The sequence below is a fragment of the Clarias gariepinus genome, chromosome 18, assembly GCF_024256425.1.
Source record: "Clarias gariepinus isolate MV-2021 ecotype Netherlands chromosome 18, CGAR_prim_01v2, whole genome shotgun sequence".
Classification (NCBI taxonomy): domain Eukaryota; kingdom Metazoa; phylum Chordata; class Actinopteri; order Siluriformes; family Clariidae; genus Clarias; species Clarias gariepinus.
This window is the reverse complement of record NC_071117.1, coordinates 7,628,284-7,645,424: the sequence shown is the minus strand read 5'-3', so window position 1 is coordinate 7,645,424 and position 17,141 is coordinate 7,628,284. Positions and strand designations below refer to the sequence as shown.

Here is a 17,141-nt window from a genome sequence, read left to right as displayed (position 1 = left end):
GGGGCTTTTACAGTCAGTAGTTTCCATGTTCTAATGCATGTGTTTGGACTGTGGAAAGAAAACCCCCAAGCATGGCTGATTTGGTGTGTGTGTGTGTGTGTGAAAGAGAGAAAGAGTGTGTGTGTGTTTGTGCCCTATGAAGTGTGTTCTGAATTCATTGTCAGAGGCTCCAGGCCTTCTGTGACCCTACACAGTATAAGCAATATGGAAAATACCTGAAGAACAGAAAATAATTTAAAAAATAAGGGTTAAAGGGGATTACACATGTGCACTATTTAAAAAAAATATGATTTTACATAATTAGCTAATCAGAAAGCATTGCAAATATTCGTGTTTATTGTTAATTATGCTACAGTGTGTCAGAGTGCATTAATATTACACTTGCACTTCGTTTGATATGTACCGCCACTACCTCCTAATGTCACTATTGCACAATCCCTACAAAGTGCATTCTGGGTATTCTGCACCATAAACAGTGCATTGTGAAAAATCTAAGCACACTCCTTCTTATACTCTTATATAAGACTTGATAAAGTGCGCCTGCATTCAGGAAAAAAAGTGGGCGTGTCCGAAGCGTTCTTTGTCCAACGGTCGACCTGACTGTAATCCTACATAACTTCCGGTCAGAACGAGCACACTCCCGGTTCTGATTGGAGCGCGCCGCGTGGGTCGAGCGCTCTGATTGGATGTCGGCTCTGTCAGTTATATCGGGTGATAACGAGTTTAAACTGCAGGCAAAATGAAGCATTACGAGGTAAGGTCGTTTTCTGTAAATGATGATAATAATGATAATAAAAAGGATCAGACATTTGTTTCGTTTTCAGCAGATGATCCGCGTGTTCTTAATCTGCTTTTAGTTAGAATGTAATTCAGCGACAGGACTGAAGAAGAGGATTAGATTCTGTTTAATTGATTGTTTAACATGAGTAAGTCGTCATAGATGAGAAGCAGCGCGCGATGGTTCAGTGATGGAGACGGTAACATTGTATCCTGTGACTCAGGGTTCGTTACATTGTAGCGTGTTGTTCGTGTCGCCCTGTAACCCCTCATAGGGCGGGTATGGAGTGGCAGGTTCACATCACCATAAACAATATCTCTGAGCAGCAGGTGAGTAACTACAGCCTGGTTAACGAGTCTACGGATTTACACAGCTCCTGGATGGGTCATTTATTGATTGATTGATTTATTAATAATAAAGCACAAAGCGACCATGCTGTTGCTGTCACACTCCCGGAAGTCGGGCTTTATTGTTACTGTATAAACAACCCAAATAAACCTGAGACGTCAGATTGGTTTAATATGAAAACACTGGTTCAGGGGCACGTGCATGAATCAGATCGATATCTACCTTATACACCATTGAAGCCGCATGTTTCTGAATCAAATGGTTTCTCATGGTAGAGTCTAATGCAAAGTTACCACATGGTGGCGCCAAAGATCCAGACAGGAAGAAACTGCAAGTTTAGAAAGTTTTGAGCAAGCATACTGGCCTAACTGGAAAAACCTGATAATAATAATAATAATCTAAGAAAATCCAGATTAAGAATAAAAGACAGGATTTATTCTTTGAATTTGACTTGAATCTAATACGTCCAGAGATTCCGAATAGTTTATTGTTTTACTATGCTAAATAAATATCTAATTGATTGTCTAGAACTAAGACTATCACTAAAGCATGGTATCCATGCTAAAAAAAAGTGTCTCACCTAGGTGAAAAAGTGATTTATTTATTTTTTTGTTCAGAAAGTATAATTTAACACCATTTTCATGATATGTAATGCTTCGTATCTCCCCCGATCCATGATAATTTTTTTTTGTGTGTGTGTGAATACGCATACACATTTATATTTTTATCAGATAAAATTTGCTGAATAAAATTTCATGCCCTTTTATGTTTCAGTCTTCGTAACTTTTTTTTTTAAATTCAAATCTTTCAACGATCTTTGAATTGTCAATCAGATGAAACTTGGCTAATTTTCAAGTTCAAGTAGGATTTATTGTCACTTCAACCATATACAGTTAGTACACAGTGAAACGAAACAACGTTCCTCCAGGACCAAGGTGCTACATGCAACATAAATTTACAACATAAATTAACAGAGAAGCTAAACTAGTTAACTAAGAGGCCTAGTTAGCTGGCTAGCAGAGACAAGACAGATAGTCCTAACATAAATTACAACATAAATTAACAAAAACTAACTAACTAAGGAAGACTATCTACAGGTTTTACAGACAACAGACAACATAAAGTGCACGTGCAAATGTGCAAACGAGCAACAACATGAAAATGTGAAAATTGATTTCACATGAAAAGAGAAATTTGAACTTGAAGACATGAACCTGAAAAAGTGATATTGCAAAATGAATCTGACGTGGTTACAGACACTACACATTGTTTTCATGTGCTTCTAGAAGCTTACACCAATTGTCGTATCAATACTCATGAAAAAATATGAATAATTTGCATTTTAAATTATTATTGCTTGAAGCGAGACAGTATAGCGCTGAAAAATCGCCATTTTTGGGGCCACATATAAAATCATATCTCTAAAACGGCTGAATTAAGAAACTTGAAATTTTTATAGACGCAAGACTGGTTACTTCCATGTTGCATAAACTTCAGAAGTAGTTTTTTGGTCACACACATTTTCTGTATTGTATGTATAACTTTAAACAAAAAATAAAATCAGCACCAATAAAGTGTTTTGGCTGTAGGTGTGTGATTATGAAATATTAAAACTCACACAATGGGTGCTTCATGTAGAACTTGGTATTTTATTCCAAACTGATTTAGTTTTAAACAAATAAAACATTTATTGTATTGTAAAATACACAACTACTTGCTATTTGATGTGAAGTAACACGGGAAATGCAGCTATGCTTATTTGCGTAATAAATTAAATTATTACATGGCCAGGATTTTTTTTTTTTTCATTACAAAGTTAGAACATTGTGATATTAATTAGAAAAAGTATTAAAAATCTGGAAAAACAAATTCTATAAACTTAGACTAAGACTGTGAAATATCATCATTGTTAAAATACACACCATCATCATCATCACTTTAAAAAAAAAAAGTGATAAACGATCAGTACATGTTACTTACTAAAATGGATAATATGTCTAAAGACATGGCAAAAAAAGCTTGGGTAATAAATATTACACTAATATATGGTCTGTGAAACAAATATGGTACTCATGACACTTTTTTTTTTTTACTGTGTATAATATAGTTAATAGATCCATCAAAAATAACTACTTTGATCAGAAGAATAGCTGGGACACTCAGGTAGTGATTTGTTCTAAACAACAGTCTAGTTCTATTGTCTCTCTCTCACACACACACTTATCACCCCACTTTAGGAGAAGTGGTTCTAATTACACTCTCCGCCAGACACTGTGATCTAATCCAGACCCAGACGGGACGATCACGCGACACAGCGTTTACTGATCAGATGATGTAGTGCTAATAATAACGCTCTGGTAATTATTAACAAACTGTGTAACAGCGCAGTGTTTTACAGTCATTATGTCCAGCTCAAAGCTGATCCCCTGTCTGCACCCTGAGTGTGAGTTCCATTGGCGGTAGGCGGGTTATAATTAGCACAGGGTGGGTTATAAAGGGGGGGGGGTCATGGTGGGAGTGGGAGCAAGGGCATATTTCACATTACCTCCTGAGGTGTGTGTGTGTGTGGGTTCTGTTTTGAGCCGTCAAGCCACAATACTGCTGTCATACTTTTCATAAACCTATCTTGTTTCGTACTGCAGTTACAGAGGTGAGAAACATTTATAGTGCAGGCATAGCTGTCATCATTTAGAAAAATAGCAGGGGCAGTAGTAGCTCTGGGTCAGATGTTGGACTATGGATCGGAAGGTCGTTAGTTCAAATCCTAGCACTGCCAAGACTGCCACTGCTGTGCCCTTAAGCAAGACTCGAACCTTCAAACTGTTTAGCTGTATAACTAAGATACATTTTTCCATGTTGTTCTTAACAAGGGCATCGGCCGAATGGCTTTTTCCATCAAATCCATCAGTGGTCCAATATGTTATTTAAGGCTTAAATGACATGGGATGTGAAATACACATCTATGGCTGCATTGGCTTTGTGCTGATTTTATATAACTCTGACTTTGACTTTGAAAGGCTCTTGCTTGTCAATAGAAAGCCAAAGGGCAGGACTTTCAGATTTGTATCAGTAAAGATTATAAAGGTGCTGAGTATTATTATTATTAATATTTTTAGTCTGTGTGCTAGAAATATTTCCACATGATTAGCCGAGCGAGGTCTCTCAGTGTTAAGTGAATAATTCGGCATGATTTATGGTTCCTAAAGTGTTCTGATTAAACACCTTACTCATGGGTAAACTGTCTGTTTTTCTCTGGTAACACAAAGGAAACAGAATCTACACAGTGTTTGTTGCGATATTTAGTTCCACAGGTGGTAGTGATGGCGTTGAGCGGTGTGTATAGGTTGTCATTATGATATTGCTTAAAACTGTAAAACCACATGTTGATATTTCATTACATTTTAAACTTAAACAGTGGTTTGTTGCGAAGACTGATATGGTGATATGTTGGATAAAGCCCCGGGTACAGGACAATGCATTTAGAGAAGCATGTTGTAGTAGTAGTCTGTGGTGATATGGAGATCCAGTGTAGTTTGCAGGGTGCGATTGGTTACGGGGTGTGTACTGGGGATGCTGGAATAAAGCCAGTAACCTAATGAGGAAGGGGAGAGAAAGACACGAAGGCGGAGTTAGAAGAGATTTCCCCAACTGTCTGGCTCTCTTTTTAGAGAGAAAGAGAGGGCAGGGTAGAGGAGGGATGGCATTGGGGGAGAGAGAGAGAGATTTTCCCAGCTCTCCTTTTACAGGGTGTGTGAGAGAGAGGGGATGGCTGCGGGGGAGAGATAGACAGATAGACAGACAGATAAAAAGATTTTCTGTGGAAGAGAGATAGAAAACACAAAGAAACAAGACAAAGTACAGAAAGAGAGAGAAAATGGATTCCTTGGCGTTAGAGGCCTCTCAACCCAAGCGGGCTCCGAATCTCCCCATGCTCGCAGGCCTCCCGGGGCCAATGCCAACCAAACGCAAACCCACCAAGAAAACTAAAAAAGCTGTTGTCTTTTTCGAGGTGGAGATTTTGGATGCCAAGACGAAGGACAAGCTCTGCTTCTTGGACAAGGTAAGAACATTAACATTTGAGAACACTAAAACTATTCAGAATTATTCAGTTCTGCAGTGGTAAGTCGGATCCAACGGCCAGGCAGCTCAGTGTGTATCAGTGTCTGTCCCCTTAGTTAAATATAACACGGCTTCTTTTGGGGCTCGTGCTATCTATAGCTTGCTAACTTAGGTTTTGAGGAACGTCTGATGCTCTGCGTCATACAGTGCCATGTTCCCGGGGACACTAGCTCCTCAATCTCTGAACACTAACTCCTCAATCTCTGAACACTAACTCCTCAATCCCTGAACACTAACTCCTCAATCTCTGAACACTAACTCCTCAATCTCTGAACACTAACTCCTCAATCTCTGAACACTAACTCCTCAATCTCTGAACACTAACTCCTCAATCTCTGAACACTAACTCCTCAATCCCTGAACACTAACTCCTCAATCCCTGAACACTAACTCCTCAATCCCTGAACACTAACTCCTCAATCCCTGAACACTAACTCCTCAATCCCTGAACACTAAACACTAACTCCTCAATCCCTGAACACTAACCTTAATAGCTCCGAAACGCCTGGCCAGTAGCTCCTAAACCCCTGACAAGCATCTCCTAAACTTCGGACCAGTAGCTCCTAAACCCCTGACGATTAGCTCCTAAACCCCTGACGATTAGCTCCTTAACCCCTGACGATTAGCTCCTTAACGCCTGGCCAGTAGCTCCTTAACGACTGGCCAGTAGCTCCTTAACGCCTGGCCAGTAGCTCCTTAACGCCTGGCCAGTAGCTCCTTAACGCCTGGCCAGTAGCTCCTTAACGCCTGGCCAGTAGCTCCTAAACGCCTGGCCAGTAGCTCCTAAACGCCTGGCCAGTAGCTCCTAAACGCCTGGCCAGTAGCTCCTAAACGCCTGGCCAGTAGCTCCTAAACCCCTGACAAGCATCTCCTAAACCCCTGGCCAGTAGCTCCTAAACCCCTGGCCAGTAGCTCCTAAACCCCTGGCCAGTAGCTCCTAAACCCCTGGCCAGTAGCTCCTAAACCCCTGGCCAGTAGCTCCTAAACCCCTGGCCAGTAGCTCCTAAACCCCTGGCCAGTAGCTCCTAAACCCCTGGCCAGTAGCTCCTAAACCCCTGGCCAGTAGCTCCTAAACCCCTGGCCAGTAGCTCCTAAACCCCTGGCCAGTAGCTCCTAAACCCCTGGCCAGTAGCTCCTAAACCCCTGGCCAGTAGCTCCTAAACCCCTGGCCAGTAGCTCCTAAACCCCTGGCCAGTAGCTCCTAAACCCCTGACGAGTAGCTCCTAAGCCCCTGACAAGCATCTCTTAAGCCCCTGACAAGCATCTCTTAAACTTCGGACCAGTAGCTCCTAAACCCCTGACGAGGAGCTCCTAAACCCCTGACGAGGAGCTCCTAAACCCCTGACGAGGAGCTCCTAAACCCCTGACGAGGAGCTCCTAAACCCCTGACGAGGAGCTCCTAAACCCCTGACGAGGAGCTCCTAAACCCCTGACGAGGAGCTCCTAAACCCCTGACGAGGAGCTCCTAAACCCCTGACGAGGAGCTCCTAAACCCCTGACGAGGAGCTCCTAAACTTCGGACCAGTAGCTCCTAAACCCCTGGCCAGTAGCTCCTAAACCCCTGGCCAGTAGCTCCTAAACCCCTGGCCAGTAGCTCCTAAACCCCTGGCGAGTAGCTCCTAAACCCCTGGCCAGTAGCTCCTAAACCCCTGACCAGTAGCTCCTAAACCCCGGACCAGTAGCTCTTAAACCCCTGACCAGCAGCTCCTAAATCCCTGACGAGTAGCTCCTAAGCCCCTGACGAGTAGCTCCTAAGCCCCTGACGAGTAGCTCCTAAACCCCTGACAAGCATCTCTTAAACTTCGGACCAGTAGCTCCTAAACCCCTGACGAGTAGCTCCTAAACCCCTGGCCAGCAGCTCCTAAACCTCTGACGAGGAGCTCCTAAACCCCGGACAAGCATCTCCTAAACTTCGGACCAGTAGCTCCTAAACCCCTGATGATTAGCTCCTTAACCCCTGGCCAGTAGCTCCTAAACCCCTGGCCAGTAGCTCCTAAACCCCTGGCCAGTAGCTCCTAAACCCCTGACGAGTAGCTCCTAAGCCCCTGACAAGCATCTCTTAAGCCCCTGACAAGCATCTCTTAAACTTCGGACCAGTAGCTCCTAAACCCCTGACGAGGAGCTCCTAAACCCCTGACGAGGAGCTCCTAAACCCCTGACGAGGAGCTCCTAAACCCCTGACGAGGAGCTCCTAAACCCCTGACGAGGAGCTCCTAAACCCCTGACGAGGAGCTCCTAAACCCCTGACGAGGAGCTCCTAAACCCCTGACGAGGAGCTCCTAAACCCCTGACGAGGAGCTCCTAAACCCCTGACGAGGAGCTCCTAAACCCCTGACGAGGAGCTCCTAAACCCCTGACGAGGAGCTCCTAAACCCCTGACGAGGAGCTCCTAAACTTCGGACCAGTAGCTCCTAAACCCCTGGCCAGTAGCTCCTAAACCCCTGGCCAGTAGCTCCTAAACCCCTGGCCAGTAGCTCCTAAACCCCTGGCCAGTAGCTCCTAAACCCCTGGCCAGTAGCTCCTAAACCTCTGGCCAGTAGCTCCTAAACCCCTGACGAGTAGCTCCTAAACCCCTGACGAGTAGCTCCTAAGCCCCTGACAAGCATCTCTTAAACTTCGGACCAGTAGCTCCTAAACCCCTGACGAGGAGCTCCTAAACCCCTGACGAGGAGCTCCTAAACCCCTGACGAGGAGCTCCTAAACCCCGGACAAGCATCTCCTAAACTTCGGACCAGTAGCTCCTAAACCCCTGATAATTAGCTCCTTAACCCCTGGCCAGTAGCTCCTAAACCCCTGGCCAGTAGCTCCTAAACCCCTGACGAGTAACTCCTAAACGCCTGGCCAGTAGCTCCTAAACCCCTGGCCAGTAGCTCCTAAACCCCTGACAAGCATCTCCTAAACTTCGGACCAGTAGCTCCTAAACCCCTGACGATTAGCTCCTAAACCCCTGGCCAGTAGCTCCTAAACCCCTGGCCAGTAGCTCCTAAACCCCTGACGAGTAGCTCCTAAGCCCCTGACAAGCATCTCTTTAACTTCGGACCAGTAGCTCCTAAACCCCTGACGGGGAGCTCCTAAACCCCTGACGGGGAGCTCCTAAACCCCTGACGAGGAGCTCCTAAACCCCTGGCCAGTAGCTCCTAAACCCCGGACAAGCATCTCCTAAACTTCGGACCAGTAGCTCCTAAACCCCTGATAATTAGCTCCTTAACCCCTGGCCAGTAGTTCCTAAACCCCTGGCCAGTAGCTCCTAAACCCCTGACGAGTAACTCCTAAGCCCCTGACAAGCATCTCTTAAACTTCGGACCAGTAGCTCCTAAACCCCTGACGAGGAGCTCCTAAACCCCTGACGAGGAGCTCCTAAACCCCGGACAAGCATCTCCTAAACTTCGGACCAGTAGCTCCTAAACCCCTGATGATTAGCTCCTTAACCCCTGGCCAGTAGCTCCTAAACCCCTGGCCAGTAGCTCCTAAACCCCTGGCCAGTAGCTCCTAAACCCCTGGCCAGTAGCTCCTAAGCCCCTGGCCAGTAGCTCCTAAGCCCCTGACGAGTAGCTCCTAAATTCCTGACGAGTAGCTCCTAAACCCCTGACAAGCATCTCTTAAACTTCGGACGAGTAGCTCCTAAACCCCTGGCCAGTAGCTTCTAACTTCTAAACTGTGACTACAAGTTTAGTCTTTAGTCTTTATAGAAATTTGTCCCCAAACAGTAAATTTGCACTTTGTAACAGTTAATCCGAAATGTCGAGCAGCGATCCTAAATGTTTTGAATGCAGCATGTATGAGTGCAGAATCTAAAATTGCACCAGTAAGTATTTTTGTGGAGTCAGAATTTGAATACACTTACTGTGCAGTACTTAGACCGTGGATCACTCTTCATACTGTCCATGAGTGTGTGTAAGTGTTTCAGCCGTATTAATAACACTTTGCTGTAGCGGTACTGCACAGCTGCGTACATTAGCATGTGTTTATAGTGTACTTGAGGGAACGGGATCCATGTGGCTTGGTGTAGATTACAGCTCGAGTGTCATGACACGGATGTTACACTTTTTAAGACGTGCCCCGGGCCTGGTGTGTGTTTTGTGTTTAAGAATGTGTGAGCTGTTTCAAACGCCCAGCGTCGGAGAACACCAGGCATAGTGGCTAAATATACTGCTAATTTGTCACACATGTACACTTCCAGTATGTATATAATGTACACACAGAAGGAGTGTGTTTTCACGCGGACTGTTTGTTTGTTTGTGCTTGCGATGAACAGGTGGAGCCAAATGCAACTATTGGAGAGATCAAGTCTATGTTCCATAAGAGCCGTGAGTAAACCATCAGACTCTCCATGTGCTAATAGTGCTAAGAACTAATTTCATCACAAGTTCAACACAGAGTGTCTTGGCTGGCGCTAATGTTTAAGGCAACGTAGGAGGTTTGTGTAAATGTGATGGTTACTGGAGCTGGTTTGCTTCGCTAATGCCTCATACGTACGTATAAATTACTGTACAAGGACTAGCTGAAGACTGAAGAAAGATTTATGCCGAGTTCGTGCTGATTGGTTTTTGGACTTTTTATGAACTTAATGTTGTGTTTGCTGACTGTTTGTTACAGACCCACAGTTTTATCCCGCCAGACAGTCCATCCGTCTCGACGCCAGTGAGTACTCTCATTAGCTAGAGACAATCCATTTGTCCAATAACCATGTGGTTATACAGCGTGTGTGTGTGTGTGTGTGTATCTGCTGTGTTTGGAAGGTGTTCATCCACTTACACAAACACTTTTTACTTAAAATGTATAATAATCTAAAATGATCCAAAATGTTGTCTAAAAATAATATTTTACAAAATCTAAAATGTGTCAAAAACCATAAATGTTATTCATTTTTAAAAATTGTGTACTTGAATGTTTTATGTTTAAATCTCTCATACATAGTGTCCACACTTAATGGACGGTCAATCTGTAGCTATTTCTTTATGTTTTAAGAGTATATGAAATTCCTCTAAATCTGTTTTAGATTTCTCTAAATTACGATACGGTGTTTATTTTAATACGTTTTTTTTCCTCTCATAGTTTCCATTCAACAGAATTAAACTCCTGTGTAAATGTTGTGGATCCGGAAATTATCATTTTCATAATTTTTTTACTTCAATCTAAAGATTTTGGAGGTTTGAATAGTTTTTGAAACTATTTTTATGCCAAAAATAATCATTTAATTCAAAAAGTAAAAGTCTTATATATTCTACATTCGTCACACAAAAAGTGCAATATTTCACGCTTTCAATTTTGTCTTAATTTTGAATATTATCTTACAGCTCATGAAAATCAAATAGCCAGTATCTCAAAATATTAGAATATTTAATTTTGCGGAGTAAATTATTATTTATACATGTATAGTCACCATGTATATACACACACATCCAGAGTGTTTAGATGTTTTTATTATTATTTTACATTACACAATATATAGATTGTTTGAATTTTGTCTAAATATAAAAAATATTTAAGAACATAATGAAAAAAAAAAAGTAATCAAGTAACCAAGTAACGGTTTAACTTATTATTTTTAAACCAAAACAAAAGGTCCATCATTTTCAACAATAAGTCTAAAAGTCTGTCAGTATGCTGAAGAAAAAAAAAGTTTCTTTTAAATAAAATATATTCTTTTTTAAACATGCAAAAATCATACAGTTCAGGACTGTTGCATAATGCAAAGAGATATAAAGCTGTTTGTTTGATGGAGTCAGGCCAAATATATATATACTTTTTTTATTCCTCTTACACAACCATACGCAGTACAGTGTGCAGGGAAACGCTTCCACAAATGCCAAATAACCAGAAAAATAAAATGTAGTGTAAGGAAATTAAATCAAATCCACACTGAAATAAAATTGATGTTTGCAAATGTAACATAAAAAATAAAATATACAGGAGATAAGAATAAAAAGTGCAAATGCAAAATAAGAATAAGGAAATAAAACATACAAAAAAAACCTAATTTAGACGTTTGTAATTGAGAATGATGATTAGTCCAGAAGTGTCCATTTATTTTACAGTAATTTTCCTAAATGATTCGGAAGTAAAATATTCCTTAAATTTATTTAAATAAGGGTTAAATGACTGTTACAGACATGAGTGTGTAAATTAATCAACGCATGAAAGCATATTATAGAACGTATTATCTGCCACCATCACCATTAAGCTTTAATCTGTGGATTGTGTGTGTTAGTGAGTGTACTGATGCATTGTGGGATTGTTGATGCAGAGGGAAAATCTCTGAAGGATGAAGACGTGCTCCAGCACCTTCCTGTGGGAACCACGGCAACCTTCTACTTCAGAGACCTGGGAGCTCAGATCAGCTGGGTCACGGTAACACGCTCTCTCTCTCACACACACACTCTAAACCTTTACTGGGCGACTGCTTTAAACCAAACACTCTGATATCAGTTGCCGTGAACTTTATTCCCTGAACTCACCACATCGTGCTCTATGAGGTTCACGGGGTCCAGAGGTTTGTCTTCGTGTCGACCAGATGTGCAGAAACGTTGTTCTGACGTTTGTGCCCGACCAAGTCTATACAAGCTGGTTTACTAACACACAGACACACACACACACACACACGCATGTTTATTCACACACTCGGTGCTTCATAGCTGAGAGAGTGTGAGGATTAGGTGCTGCTATATTGAGGGTGTTTATTAAAGCCAGTTCAACACAGATACGATAACCCACTGACACACACACCGGCTCAGGGTGTGTGTGTGTGTGTGTGTGTGTGTGTGTGTGGGTGGTGATTATTGCTCCCACCCACTTGCACAACATCACGCTATTTGCACGTCCTGATTTAACAGTGTGACGGGTCACTAGAGACGGAGCTCAAGTGTCACAGTCGGCATGATTTGTTTATTTCATTAATTGTTTTTATTTATTTAGTTAGTTTTTGCTTCAGTTAACAAGCGATGAAGTAGTTTAGCTTCTCAGCCTTAAACACTGTTGTGTTCTAAACTAGGTACATTAATAGCTTCAATTGCTATTGGGAATTTCAGTTACTTATATTACGCCGGACACAAAGTTGACGTCTCAGCGCTGTCCTTCCAAGTCTTGATAATGTGTTGAAGGATGAAGGATCCTTAACCCAGTCCCAGTCATTTCAAATCCCCGTAGTTGTCGTCCTTGCTTGATCCGCCCCAGCCAGCTGTGTATTACACCGCGTTACCAGTAGGCAGGTGTGATTGATGTCTGGCCGGCTAATGTTGGGTGAAATAAGTATTATGGTTCTGTTGTGTGATTGATTGATCAAATGCACAAAAACCACCTTGAATATTGTATAAATGTATAAAGAGTATTATTAAATATGTCTCTACTGACGACGGTGCATCTACGAACTATTACAACACGACATATTGTCTCCTCAGTTTCTATAACGTCTCTTTATGTCTCTTCATTTCTCAGGTGTTTTTAACAGAATACGCCGGCCCGCTGATCATCTACCTGATGTTTTATTTCCGCGTGCCGTTTATCTACCCGCCCAAATACGACTTCACCACGAGCAAGCACTGGGTCGTACAGTGAGTGATGATCCACAGACTTCCTCTCGATTATAGAGCTTTACTACTGAGGACTGATTTACAGACACAGAAGTTACAGATAGTATATTTAGCAGGGCTCATATACTTTTTACTGTTTTAAATTAAGAAGCTTCATGGGGGGATTATCTCTTTATTTTACTCCTACAAATGTTCTTGTAAAATAATTGTAAAAACAAAAATGTACAAAAATGTTTTGCAGTTGATCCATAATTTTATAAAAAAAAAAAACATTATATATTTTAAATTTTTTTAGCAGAAACTCGGAATTAGGTTTACGTAGTATTACAAATAGCCAATGGCTGTTCAAGTCAAAGCGGGACTTTTGATTTTCTGAACTCCCTTTATTCCTCTTTGTAATCCCCATCCTCTCCTTCCATCACCCAAACATTTGGAAATGGTTCAGAGCGAGGTCAGGACTGTAAAGGGGGCGTGGCAATAACTCCCAGCCGACCGAGTTCCTGTAACGTTGGTGAATGATGGTGTGTACAGTTCACACAGCCGGAAGCGTTTCTTCCGCAAATTGGCGACGTGTCGTTTTTTTAAGCATCAGGAGTGTGCTCCGAGCCACCGCGGCTGGGATCATCAATCACTGACATGACATACGGCCTCCTTTCATGTGTTTCTGCAACTAAGAGTCTCATCACATCGTCCTGATTTCAGCCCAAGTCCCAGTTTGACTTGAACGCCCCCATATAAAGTAGAGTTTAAGTGATGGCGACACCCTGTGTTCAAACCAGGAACTTCCTTTTCTAAACTTTGGAAGTGGCCCGTATTAATCCTTATTTATAGTGTTAGACCTTTACCCAGACTGAGGCGCCAGTAGAGGGCTGATGGGTAACTCAGTTCTCCTGTGTTCTAGCTTGGCGTGTATGTGCCACTCCTTCCACTACGTCAAGAGACTCCTAGAGACACTGTTCGTCCACCGCTTCTCTCACGGGACGATGCCGCTACGCAATATCTTTAAGGTGAACACACACACACACACACACACACACACAGTGTGCTGTAATTCATCCTAATGAAACAAAGCATGCAGAGTCCATATGATCCACTTTTTAAACTTTAATCTATAAAGACGGAATTCTTTGATTGATTGATTGAGTAATTTTTTTGTGGTAAGAAGCTGTTCTAGTCGGAGGGATATATTTTTTTTTTTTGTCATGAAAAAGGCTTCCAGTCGGAGGAGCTCACGCTTAACAAGGCTTATTTATCTCTCTGTTTATTATGACAGGAGTATGAATGAATGAATGAATGAAAAGTATGAGACTTCCTTTAATAATTAATAATTCATAGTTATTGTGATATAAAAGGAATAAACAATGTATTGTGTAATTTTAAGGAGCCATTCCGTTTGAGACGTGAGAATGAGATACTGTTTCATATCTTTTATATGAAAAGAGACACAAGTGACAGTAAGAGAGTCTGCAGTTAAAGACGGGACGTGAAGTAGAAACGAACCCAAATTAAATTGCCTAAAATTCATTTTGCCAATACTTTTTACGATTTCCCCCGAAGCTGTTTTCTAAACACAAACCGACCTTTTATACGTCTGTATAGTATTTATTTTGTATCCTTACAGATATTCGCAAAAAAAAATATGATTAGATAAACTAAGTCTTTTTTTTTTTTTTTTAAGAACAGCTTGCATGAGGTTCGGTGAACTTGCATACATTTGCAATGGACAAAGTGTGTGTGTGTGTGTGTGTGTGTGTGTGTGTGTGTTTCTAGAACTGTACATACTACTGGGGATTTGCAGCATGGATGGCTTACTACATCAACCACCCGCTATACACGCCACCTAGTGAGTACACACACATACACACACACACACCAATAACCTGCTGCACACTTTACATACTGAGGACTACTCATGTCATTTTTGTCAAATCCATCGCCTTAATAGTTGGCTTCTGTGTTGATGATGATGATGATGATGAGTTTTTGAAAAGACCCAGTTATAGTTTGTACTCTTCCTCCTTCTGGTGCTCTGATATTGTGTTTGTGTTTCAGCCTACGGAGAGCAGCAGGTACAAGTGGCCCTCATTATTTTTCTGGTAAGTGTCTAAAGGGGTTTTACTCTTGCTATAGACAGATCGAATCGTACCTTACCTTGTCTACATTACCACAACCCACTTAATCACCCACCCACCTTAATTACCATAATCATTTAACTACCTTACCGTACTTACTCGCTCCCCTAATTACCTTATCTTACCTTACTTGTTTAACTTATTACCTACCTTCCCTTCCCGGATTAACTTAACTTACTCACCCTACTTACTGTACTTACTTTCCTTTAACCGAACACACACACATACACACACACACACACTACCCTGACGCATGTTCTGGCGGAATGTTATTATACCTCTATCCATGAATGTTTATAATCTTCATGTCAACTCGACTTATTAGTTTAGTTCGAGCAGCTTCTTCAGTCTGAGTTTTTTAAAAATTTTGCCTAGTTTTAGTTTCTCCAGAGACCCCAGGACGTACAACACACTGATTTCAGTCTAAACCACGTACGGCCTGTGTGAGATGTAGCACGCGATCTTACAGATGTTTGTTCTGTTTCTGTTTCTGCAGTTCTGCCAGATCGGGAACTTCTCCATCCATATCGCACTGAGAAACCTGCGACCACCAGGTGAGACTTGTGTATAAAATCCAAAGCGTGAGACTCTCTTGACTTCAGGTCTTTTGTTTTGAGTAAACCGTCTCGCTTCTCAGGATCTAAAACTCGGAAGATCCCGTATCCGACCAGGAACCCCTTCACCTGGATCTTTCTGCTCGTGTCCTGCCCTAACTACACATACGAGGTCAGCTCTCTCTCTCTCTCTCTCTCTCTCTATCACATGGACATTTTAACTGCTATGTAGAAGGAAACACTAAATCACAGAGCAGGAACTCATCAACTCTAAGCGACATGAGCTACATTTACTCACAGTTTGATCGATCGAAGGATAAAATACTTTGCGTGATGAACTAGGCTTGATACGTCGACTTATTTTCCTGTAACAGCATGCTTTATTCCTCTTATACAGTACTGTGCAAAAGTCTTGACCCCCAATTTCTTTCGTATTTTGCCTCCAAAGCACCAGATTTCCCTGTATTTGTAATGTAGTCTTGGGAAACAGTTCTCCAGGCTTCCTGGTATAAAAATCATCCAACTTGCGTCCCGACCCAGTGAGAAACCGTGAGGTTAACCACGTTACGACAAATCTTGGAGAACGTAACTTTTTACATGTTTTAAAAGCCGCTGACACTGGAGTCTCCTTCCTTGTGATTACACACAAGAATACGGCTTTCAATGTGTTTATTATCCGTCGCATATTAGTTGTAAAACTCGCTTATATGTTGTTACCATAGAAACAAGTCACGTATTAGAGCCAGTGATTTGCAGACGTACTTCTCTCAGACTATTTCAATAAAATACATTTGTTATATCATTTAGGACTTTTTTTAAAAAAGATCTAAACCATCCTGATATGTGTGTGTGTGTGTGTGTGTGTGTGTGCAGTTGGGCTCATGGCTGGGCTTCACCGTTATGACTCAGTGTCTGCCTGTGGCCTTCTTCACCCTGGTGGGCTTCATCCAGATGACCGTGTGGGCTAAAGGGAAACACCGCAGCTACCTGAAGGAGTTCCGCGACTACCCGCGTCTGCGTTCCCCCATCCTGCCCTTCGTCCTGTAATCCCGCCCCCCCCTTCCCTCTGAACCAATCAGCTTCAAAATCAGCATTACGCACTTCCTGGTCCTCAGCACACCCTTCACCAGACGAAGAAGTGGTTTTCACTGACAGTTTTATTATCTCGGTCTGTTCATAATCCTGATTGTAAACGATTAACCCCATCCTGTCTGTCCAGTGACGGTGAGATCCTGGACTTGAGCATTGCGCAGCTTCTGGATCACTCAGATGATGTTAATTTAGTAACCCACAGTAACTGTTGTGTTTAACACTGTTGTAGACTAAACCGTATTTTTTTTTTGTTTCTGTTTTCTCAAGAACAAATGAGTAATGCAGTATTTACGGAGGTGTATAATAGTCTAATAAAAAGGACGTGAGACGTTTTATGACACGGCACAAATTTTGAATAGCGAGATGCTCTTGATTGTTTACGGTTACTAATGTTTACATTCGAAAAAATACAAGTTACGTGATTCTGCTTTGGTGGTGTTTGTGTAATGTTTAAACTCATTACAAGGATGAGTTACTGAGAGAGGGAAAAAAAATTCCAGGTTTAAACTTAAACACGTCTGGTGTCTTTAAGCCGAATTGTTATGTTTCACACTAGAAGAGGTGGTGGCCTGAAGTTTGAAGGCGGAGT

The 17,141-nt window shown here is 42.0% G+C and overlaps 1 protein-coding gene across 2 annotated transcripts; it reads left to right on the top strand.

Moving 5' to 3' along the window:
- Positions 1-648: 648 nt before the first annotated feature.
- Positions 649-16,981, top strand: tecrb (trans-2,3-enoyl-CoA reductase b). 2 transcript variants are annotated; one of them, XM_053477381.1, is made up of 12 exons: positions 649-754; positions 5,136-5,186; positions 9,501-9,552; positions 9,842-9,886; positions 11,493-11,596; positions 12,680-12,795; positions 13,676-13,781; positions 14,545-14,617; positions 14,827-14,870; positions 15,403-15,460; positions 15,544-15,632; positions 16,334-16,981. In XM_053477381.1, exons 1-12 carry the CDS (start codon positions 740-742, stop codon positions 16,505-16,507), a joined length of 927 nt encoding a protein of 308 aa, XP_053333356.1. In that variant the 5' UTR covers positions 649-739; the 3' UTR covers positions 16,508-16,981. The 2 variants fall into 2 exon arrangements, with proteins under 2 accessions (XP_053333356.1, XP_053333355.1); XM_053477380.1 differs by lacking the exon at positions 649-754 and having other exon boundaries at positions 4,860-5,186.
- The last annotated feature ends 160 nt before the right edge of the window (positions 16,982-17,141 follow it).